The following is a 10,812-nucleotide window of genomic DNA, read 5'->3' on the forward strand; positions in this document are numbered from 1 at the left end:
TTGTTTTTTTTTTCTCAGAATGAAATTCTAATATGATTTATTTTGCAACATGTTTTACAGAAGTATAGAAATTAATATACTAAATTAAAAAAAGTGATCAATGTGCACAAGTCTGATTTCCTCTTCCAGCTTTAGTCATAAATGGATGTGGACACTTCCTTGCTTAGTTATTTAAATATGAAAAGGTCACTTACACCACAACTAAATGGACATGGCAATGAACGCAGGAGAAAAGAAGCACAATTTTACTGAATGTGACATTTTGATGTGACACATAGGCCATGTTTTGAGTCATTCAATCCTGCGTGGAAATGACCGGGACAGAGACGCAGATGGTGAGCGATATGTTGTCAGTTTGCTTGAACAGCTTCTGAAAGCCAAAAGTAGTGCATGACACAGTCATCATCTGTTGCCAGAATGAAACTGAATGATCACTTAGTGCCTTTTCTCTTATTGGTGTCAAATTTTCACCTCATCACCACAAAATCAATTTTTGTGCACAACCTTTGGACATGACTGCAATTACTCTAAACTCCAGAATTTCAATATGTTTTGTAAGATAACTGGTAAAATCACACAATAAGACAAAAAAAAACTCAGTTTCACCTCATGGCCCTGCATTTATATGTTGTATACATTGAGATCAACAGTTTCCCAATCATTCTGTCTTTTAAAGGAAGGGCAAAGTGGAAGAGGTGGGAAACACAAAGATTCTGTGCAAATACGCTGACAAATGCACCTGTTTTCTTTGTCAGATTTCTTTGGTTTCATAGAAAACTGTGTAATGTTTATATTTAGCATATTATTTGTACATCATAAAATGGCATGTTTATTAATAAAATACTAAAACAGTTGCTAATATGTGCTTCCTGGTGTATTCTGATGGATATTAATGTTTTGACAGTCTTGGCCCACAAAAGCAGTGCACACTGTGAATCTCTCCACCCAGCTGTTGTTTTTACCCACTTAATCAGTGAAGGTTTGTCGGTGCAGCTGGCTCTCATTTCCAACAGTCCTAAGCAGCAGGGTTAACCCTGGACAGGTCACCCAACTATCAATGGACAGCACAGAGACGTACAATACAGACAACCACGAACTGACACACTTATACACCTAAGGATAATTTAATGTAACCAGTGAAACTAAAATGTGAATTTCAATTTTGGAAAAATTGAGATACAGCAGAGGCAACAGTTTACCTGTTCAACCTGCACCTGATTGGCCATTATGAAGTGTTGCTGATGGTGTAAGTTACTTGTTACTGACTGTAGAAAATGTTGGTATGAATATTATTTGTGTTTTTGTTGATTTGCTATTTTGTGTTATTATTCCATATATCATTCAGTCTTAAGTATTTTGGGATGTGGTGTGAGTTTTTGTATGTATCTGAAAACATAAGTATGAAAACACTTTAAATGCATTGTTAAATTTATCAGCAGACACGTTTAATAAAATTGCAAGACAGGGAAAAAAACCCCGTTTTTTTATTTACCCTATAAAAGCCTTTTAATGATATACTTTATGTGTAAATAAAGGAAGAGGCAAACAGTCCAGAGAGTTTGCAGATCAGCTATTCACCTGTCAAAGCCTACTTAGCTCTGTGCTGTGGTGACGCGTTGCCTCTGGCTTTATGTTGGAGGCAAGTAAGAAAATGTGTCCTTAAGCTTCACTCTGCTGAGGGCGATCACTGTCAGTCCAACGACATGTCACCATGTGACAGCTGGAAACCGCAGCACTGGAACCATTTACATCACTTTCTGCATGCAGATGCTGCTACAGTGTAACTGGACTAAGGATAATGTACAAATGTAGAGTCAGTTCATCAAAAGCCTGCACTTTCCTATTTTACAAATGCAAAATACATTTAATATCATTCAGGGTGAATGGATTAAATTTCAAATGATCCAGTAAAAGCCCTGCATTCTTTTATACAAGGTAAATCCTTGTTAGGGATTTAACCTGAACATAGACCTTTAGCTGACCAGCTGTTGGTCAACAAACTCAACTTACAACAGCAGAAAAGAAACCTCCACCACTCTGAAATCCTTTATGCCGCAGCATTTTTGATACCTGAGAAAAAGAAAAGGTGACAAAGTGACAGGTGATTTGTTCGGGCTGTGGGAATATCATGACTGGGTGTTATCTGATAATAATGCTAAGGTTGGCATCTCCTTCTGAGTTTTTGACTGGTGCTAAGCTAAAGAGCTATTTTACAATTCCAAACCATTTCAACTGTATTTGATCAACTCTGGTTGGAAATGTAAAATAGCTACACTATGCTCAGGTTTTTATGTAAAATTCAGTTTTTATATTTGATAAGATCTGCTTTTATGATATTTTTCTTTGTGTGGTTGTTCATTGTATCATTTTAATTTGAACTTTATCAGACTGCAATATGAATAGTCAGTAAAACCAGAAGTGACCTGCACATACAGAATGCTGTTTAGAGAAGTAAACATGGATGATGCACATGCCAGCTGGAGTCTATCAGTTTTGAAATTGATACAATTATGACTGATTATGGATTTAGAAGCTGATCTAGCAACAATTTTAATAACTACTGAATTGAAGTGACTGAAGAATATTGTAAGGAAGTCTTGTTACTCAAGCTCCAAGGCTGCTCATTCCTATCTTGCCACAAACAAACCAACAGAAGCGCTGAGTCGTGTTCAGACACACAGCATTGTCTGATAAATCCAGCTTCTCTAATTTCAGCATGTTGGTGCAGCGCTGCTGCACATGACTCCAGAAAAAACACAGGACTGAAGCTGTGACAAGATGCACAGTGACAGAAAGACAACTTGCACTGGCACAGATTTTCATTGAAGCTGAAGGTTTTTATCTGCCAAAGAATTTTTACTTCTCTTTAAAAATGTGGCAGTTCGGTTTTGTGGTTCCTGGTCGGTTGTGGAAAAACTTTAAGCACATATTTAAGATTTTCAGAAAGAGTTGTGGTTTGTGGTTTGACTAGCTTACAGTCATGATTCACGTCTCGGAACTGTAAAGTCTTCCTTCACACAAACAGTTGTATTTTCTCTATTTGTGCCTTTGTAGGTTTGTTTGCAGTCGTATTAATCGCTAAAAATGCATCAATTATTCAATCAATTTCAAGACTTTGGGGAATATTTCCCTATCTGTCAAAATGTCAAATAGTAATTTACATTACAATAATAATGGTATATTGGAACAGCAGAGCTTCTTTTCATTAGACACACAGGATATAAATGTGACGTGTTGAGATATCGACGCCATCTGAATTGTAAATTTCGGCCTCTGTGGGGGATCTTCAAAGGCCCCAGATGTTCCTGCTGCTCAGGAAATCTCTAATTAGAAACATTTTCACCAGAAGGCAGAGAAATATTACAATAATGTCTCACGACTCACTTTTGTTCTGAATTTCGCCCTCTCCAACAGAGATGCTTCATTGTGTCACCATCTTACACGCTGTATTCTACTTTGCTCAAGGACACTTCAGCCCAGCAGATGTTTGCTGTCCAGAGGCTCGAGCTGCAACCTTCCAGTTGGAGGACACTCTCTGTTATCACTGTTGCAGTATGCTGCTGTCTGACACTGCCCACAGCATCGCCCGGCCACCGCTGTGTACCGCAAACTACCTGTGGGCGCATGCAGATTACGCTCTGGCTCAGGCTTTTATTCTGCTTTTTTCCAGTGAAGATAAACCTTAAAGAGAGGGCAGGCTCGGAAGGATTCAAGGTCAGAACCCTATGTTTTAAATTCGTTGAGCAACACAAATAATGTGACTGGTAAGGGGCCAAGACAGATGGAGCACAGGAATCCTGGATGAAAATCATGAATAATAAGGAAACTGTGATGTCAAATCAGAGGAGATTCAGGCTCCTGTTATTCTAAAGAACCTGATGTTCTGCCTTACAGACAGGTACAACAGTCCTGTTTTCAGGCACTGTGGAAAAATGTCTCTATGTACAGCTATTTTCTTCCTGTGTTTTTCCAAAGAACACAAAGTACTAGAGCAGAAAAAACATCTCCATTATTTTTTTTAATCATTATTATCAATCTGAAGCAGCTCATTACTATTTGGCATGTCTGTCTGTTTATGTGCCTGAATGTAATTCATAATTTTGTAGAAATCAACAACAACCACCTGTTCCAGGAACAGAGCAGTATGCTAATGAAGACATAAGAATTTACTTTTTAAAGAGCTGAACTGAAGGTACCCAACTGACATTCACTTATGGTATAATTTTGAGGTAAATTATGGTATTAATATTTTTTTATTTTTTGGCAAAATTCTTACTGAATATTTATTCATTTTTCTTATCAAAAGCTTCTTATTCACAGCCACTTATGTAATTGCTGAAATATCTCAACACTTTTCTGCAGTGCTGAAGTAAACAGGAGGGAGAGGAACAGGATCACACTGGGTCAAACACTATTTCCATAATGGTCAAATTAAAGTTGCTCCAGTGTAAGCAATGATAGATGATTGGCCCTTGGACTGTTATTCTAACGCATTTCCTTTGAAGGTGACAGTTGGGGTTGGATAGTTTAGAATTTGACACAATTGGGTATTAAATTTAAATATGATACAAAACATTCTTTTCCATCTTTAAAAATGGAAAAGTATGGAGTATTCATACATGTGGGAGTGAATAAGTTTGACTCTGTGGAAAGCTTGTAGAGCCAGTTGTGATTTAAGGAGCTCATTAAAATCTCTTGTTTAATCATTCCTCCATGAAGAAACAATGATTTCATTGTTCTGTCAAAAGCTTAGAATTAATATGGTATTTAAGGTCCATGATAATTGGATTGAAACTTCTCCTCAGTATTGTAAAACTCATGAAACCGTTTTTGAAAAGATGGTATGCCTGGATTCTCCACTACAGACTGATGGTTGCACATTCATCATGAGGGAATTTCCAGCACAACTGAGATTTATTACTTATATTATGAATTTTGTCCTTTATTAGTGTCTCTTTCTTAGAACATATAAAAGAAAAAATAAAATCCCAGCTATTTTTCATTTCTAGTAATGCATCTCATAAAGTCCTTTATTTTTATCTTTGTTCCTGCTTAGAAATCATTTCAAGTGTTTTAGTTTCTTGAATCTTTTCTGTGTTGTCCTCTGAACATCAAACCTTTTGAAATGAGAGTTAAACAGCAAACTTGTTGTGACACCTGGCTGAATAAATATACCCAAAAGCACTGCTCTGATGACAGACACCCTGGAGACTGCAACTTTCTTTGAATTAGCGCCAGATATTCCCCTCATCCTCCTGTGGTTTGAATTCTATGTAAACCTGATTTAGCGACGAGAGGGAACAGAGACACTAATGAGAACACGCTTCAACAGGGACCTGCAGCCTGGTGGTGACTGGAGTGTCTCCCACAGGGATGAGATGATAAAGACGGAGCTTAATGCACCTCTGTTGTCAAGTGGAGGCTGACTTACAGAAAGATTAACTTTAAGACATGAGAAACTGAATTAAAGAAACCAAAATCACATGAAATGCAACGTCTATATTAATTATTTTTACCATCAAGACTATTTATGGGGGAAACTTCTTTAACCACAGTATGTTGCAGTTTTTTTATGTATTTCATGTCACAACCTGAAATTTGTCATTTCTGGTAATACAGCAACATAAAACTGAGCATCACTTAAGGTGGATTGTATTTGATAAATTATTTTAAAAGGCTTATTTACATAAAAATCTAAAACGTGTTAAGTAATGAGCCAAATTTACTATTATGCATGCATGCTACAGGTGGTTCCAGCTCACCATCACAACCTTTCAGGTTGCTGCTAATGCAGACCAAAAATTAAGACAAAATTACTATTAACTGTACAGCAAAGAGAAAAACAGCCTTCAGAGGCTATTTATGCTTTTTAGTCCTTTAAGGATCCAAAGTAAATACTTTCCTATGTAGAAGGTGACAATACTAAAATCTTGCTGTAGTTTGGGATAAAGGAGATCATACAAACTTTTCAGTTTGGTAAGTTTCCAGGTTGAAGTACAAAGTCAAAGCTAAACCCCAAAAGTACTCTGAAAAAGTAAAGTTCTTTTTAGTCCTACTTACTAATAACGATTTTGGAAAAAACAGTTGGAAAGATTTCAACGTAGAGATGTGTAATAATCCACAAGGTCGGATGTTGGGAGCATGAATACATAAATCATGTGGGCATGAGTTGGACACATGCTAACCACAGTAACTGATCTACTTTGAGCTCTTTACAGAAACTCTTGTCATTATGTCAGTTCATAAAAGAAGTTTCCCGCTGATGTCTGGAACCAAAGCAGTTGTCCCACGATGACTTGGCTTTCTGTGCTGCACAAGAAGTGTGTTACACACACATTACCTGGAAACAAGTGTCTGAACCCAAACGCCAGCCTGTTTATTGAGGAAGTGAGGGACATCAGCAGCTGCTGTGCACGAGCAAACTGTAGAAGAAGACTAAACAATAAGCAGTATTTAATACACAGCACCGTTCCTTTGTGTGACGTGGGTGTCCAGGGTGGGAATGTGTTGCTTCTCTGGTATTATCACCTCCTACGAGTTTGCAGACAGTTTAATAAAACAGTTACTCAACTAAACAATATGTGCTGCAATTACTGAGAATGTGCTGATGCTACTAAACATGACAGAACTCAACATTGGCTTAACTGGGAACAAACTTAATCAAACAGCTAAATTGAACTACTAATTGAATTTGATCAGCTAGTGACATGAACCAGAGCTGTTTAGTCCGTTTCAAGCAAACTCTGGATTGTTTCTTCTCTTGGGTTTGATTTGATAATTTTGTAAAGAACAAAAACATAAGGAATTTTAATACATCTCAATCATTTGTTATAGTGCTCAGATAATTACACCTGTAATCATGCCCAGAAACACACAATGGCATGATTAAATCCTGTTTTTCTACAAGCTGAGAACACACTTAGATTTAGTTTACCCACACTGGACAAATCTGACCAATACACACACTGGTTTAGTTACAAGTTACCAAACTCATCAACTGATTCAGAACAAAGTAAACAAACTGAAGTGTGAAATCGTCCTTCCAGTTGGAAGGTTGGATATTTACTGTTGGTGAGATGATGAAAATTTGAAATCAGAGACAGAGCAGTTAAAGAAGTCGTTAAAATGGAAACTGTATTTTCTATTAATAGCATACATAGCGAGAAATGTCTGTAGATCATTTCGGCTGTGAGATTCTCAGCAGATGTCATGAGGGATGAACAGAGCAAAGCTGCTTAGATTTATCTGTTTCAGTTTTCATACAGTGTTATGCACTGTGCTAGTTTTGGAAATTGTGGTAGCTGTTTAAAAAATCTCATCTATGACTACACACAGACAGCTGAACCATAATAATGTCAAAGAGTTAAAATGGTGAATGTGATAATTTTGGTTTAAATTATTATTTCAGTCTTGTTTTACTAGGAATGTTCTCTAACACATACACTATAGTGTTGCTGAAGCTGCTAAAGTTACTGATTATGCAGAAGTCTGGAAAAAATATGTGGACGACTGCTTTTATGTATTCTTAATTTAAAGGAGAAACTGGAGCTAAAGTTGGTCTAAACAGGTCAGAGTTGTGCATAAAACGATTCTCAGAAATTTACCAAAAAGTCAGAACCACTGCATCTCCAGTTTAATTTGTTAAAGAACAATTTTTAACGATTGTTTAAAGAAGTCACAAGAAAACCTTTTTTCATAACTGCAAATGAGTTTTCTTTTGACTTTACATATTTCACAAATCAAGTTGGGGAGACAGCAAAGAAGTGGAAGAAGAGACCTACATAAATCTTCATGTAAAACACTTTGTTGACACTTTGTCCTGCTGTTGTATCAACTTTCCAGACCAGATCAGTCAGGGTTTCTTGCTCTAATCTGCTCTGCATTCTCAGAACCAGAACCAAACATGGAGACACAGCATTCAGATTTTATACTCCTCAAAACCAAAACAAACTTCCAGAAAACTGCAAAAATGCTGAAACACCCACCTGTTAAGATATTCTTTTGAACCATAATAAATTGAACATTGAACATCATTTGATGTGTGTTGATGATTCTGATGACAACATTTGACAAAATATAATGTTTAGTGCTTGTTTCATAACTGATGTCTGTGTGATGTTTTTATGATGTAAAATATTTTGATCTGCCTTGTTGCTGAAACATGCTATGCAAATAAACAACTTTGTGCTGGTCTGTTACATAAAATCACAATAAATTACACAGCAGTTTGTGGTTAGAACATAATATAGATGTAAAAGTCCAATGTTAATTAATACAGCTGAATGTTATCATTAAAAATAATCCAAACATCAGAATAATGGAGATTTCTCAGATGAGGTGGGGGGTTTTTTTCTCCTTTTTTCACGTTCATTTGGTAACACTTGATGTTTAATTTAATCAACTTCACCATGACAACCTTCTGTGAATTACAAAGGTAGAGCCATGAATGACTAAAACTTCAATGATCACAGGTCTGGCTCCTGCTGCGGATTTGGCCAGCTGCCCCCTGAAAGCTGGTGGCAAACTGGAAACTAAGGGGCCAACAACATATGGCGCAGAGGCTTATGGGATTACTCATTTAACAAGGTGACTTGGAGAGCTACTAATCTTCAAAATGTTCTAAAGGAGTATGGAGTCTGTGTGGGGCGCAGGGGAGCTGCCTCTTTTCAGGATCCCATACCCAATTAAACACAAACCTCCTTTAAGTCGTCTCTGAAATGCAGAGGTTGGCGCAGTGGAGCTTTCTGGGTGCAGCTCCAACTAAATTCTTTACACACATGTAAAAATGCCAAGCAGACCGACCGCAGAGCATCTGATTCTGACAACATGTAGGTGCGCTAATTGTAATCATCGTGACACAAAGTGCGCCGCAGGCATAAACACCACCTCCAAAGTGCGCTGCTGTGCGCACAGAACGAGACGCGCGCCGCCTAGATGGACGTCACGCGCACGCACACACACACACACACACACCAGCTGCAGATCGGAAAGTGCACTTATGTTGACGCAAATCGGTAATTAAAACAGCACTAAGGGTAAAAATCTGTTTTATTAAACATTTGGAGTTTTGGCGCTGGAAAATGATGCACATGGTTGAGCTTTCCAGAAATGTAAGAGATTTGATTATCTTTCATATTTTGTTGCTAATTCAACTATCACAATAAAAGAAGTCGTTATAAGTTCACATAGCGCTTTGGGTTACTTTAAATGTTAAAGTTCTGCCAGTTGAAGCTGATTTTCTGGCAGCCCAAGGGGTTAAAATGCTCAGACCGGACGACGGTGGCTTACCGTGGGGGAAAGCGTTGGGCTGCACCGCATGCAGGAAAGCGTGCACCAAGTGGAAGAGGATCCCTATGGGTCCGGGTTCGTAATGGGCCAGTGTCTCGTAAACTCCCGCAGGCACATAACCAAAATTCAACTTTCCCGGAGGTGGTAATCTCCGCGGCTCTGTCTCCTGCTGGAGTTCACCGGACGCCCACAGCACCGACAGTAGCAGTAGTGTCCCGGACTTCCACATCGTGTCCAAGCCAAACCCCGATCTACCCTCAAACTGGTTCTAGATACTAAACTGGACGGTGGCGTTTCTTAAAAAGCCACAGGAATTGATTCGAGATCAATCTTAAAGCGCTCCAGTGGATGGACCGCAGTTCTTCAAGTACTGCTGCCCACGGAGCGGCTCGTTCTGAGCATCCTACCCCGCGGTCCGGGGGGTCCCTGTCGGATGCACACCGGCTGATCTTCCCTCTACCGTGTCCGGTAGTGGATGCGCTCAGCCCCTAAGAGATGTGCGCGCCTGTCGCTTCGACTCCGGCATCTGCGCGTAAAGAGATGCGCTGCGTCACGGGAGCGGGCGGGGTCGTGCGCAGCCATCCAAACAGTGCAGAGGATAATCCAGAGAGAAGCGCTCCTCCTGCCGGGAAAAGGAGGCTGGATGAAGGGAGTGCTAGTACCAACAAGATGTAATGAAATCTACCTTTAAGTCTCTTTCCATCTAATTTATTTACCAACGCTTATAACTACAGATTACTGTCAGAGCCGGCCCAAGGCATCAGCAAACTGATCAGCTGCCTGAGTACACCTACGACAGGGGGGCCCAGACAGCACTGCACTTGTCATTGGCGCTGTATTGAATCTCAGTGTTGATCGTAATACCCCGCCTATCCGCGGTTCAGAAGTCAGGGACTCAACTATTCATGGATTTTTCTATGAAACATAACTCCAATTTTTATTTTTTTATTTTTTTGTGTGTGGTAAATCTGCTTATTCATAGCTATTTTTCAATAGAGCCTTTTTAAAATATTCAAAAGAACATCTATTTTAGAAAGATGTAATACATTGGCACAATGCTACGTGTTTGTAAAGCAGTATTGTGCTGATTGGCTAAAGCAGAGGTAAAGAAGGCTGTAGATTCTGAGGTAGTGCTAAGATGGTTTCCACTGTGCATTTTAATGAAAAATGCAGGTATATTTCATGTGTGAACAATTAAAACAAGAAGTTATAAGTGTTTTTAAAGAGGGTTTTAAAGTATTTGCAGATTTTAGCTGTTTGTGGATAACTATGTGGGAGACAGAGCCAGCAGGAAACAGAGACAGCAGGATCTTAAAAAATTTTTTTAAATTTTACAATCATTTATGACCAAAATGATTCAAATGTTTTAGGACTGAAGACCCCACCTAATTATACCTCTCAGTTACAAATTTCCAACCATTGAAGAGGAACTTATGCAGTATTTTATTAGAATAATCTTTTATTTTATTAATTTAATACATTTTGACTTCCTGTTGTGATGTTTATGTGTTAAGGACACTTCCA

The 10,812-nt window shown here is 38.5% G+C and overlaps 1 protein-coding gene across 2 annotated transcripts in view; it reads right to left on the reverse strand.

Annotated features, from left to right (window-relative positions):
* LOC106939963 (prominin-1-A-like) overlaps positions 1-10,095 on the reverse strand; it is a 31,002-nt gene extending 20,907 nt beyond the window's left edge. The window contains exon 1 of one of the 2 annotated variants that reach the window (XM_015022559.1): positions 9,289-10,095. In XM_015022559.1, the coding sequence (XP_014878045.1) occupies positions 9,289-9,517 (229 nt within the window). In that variant the 5' untranslated portion in view covers positions 9,518-10,095. The remainder of the gene's footprint in view (positions 1-9,288) is intronic. The other variant, XM_015022560.1, reaches the window with a different exon arrangement.
* Between the last annotated feature and the right edge of the window lie 717 nt (positions 10,096-10,812).

The sequence above is a fragment of the Poecilia latipinna genome, unplaced genomic scaffold (assembly GCF_001443285.1).
Source record: "Poecilia latipinna isolate Pla-1442-1.1 unplaced genomic scaffold, P_latipinna-1.0 Scaffold3042, whole genome shotgun sequence".
NCBI lineage: Eukaryota > Metazoa > Chordata > Actinopteri > Cyprinodontiformes > Poeciliidae > Poecilia > Poecilia latipinna.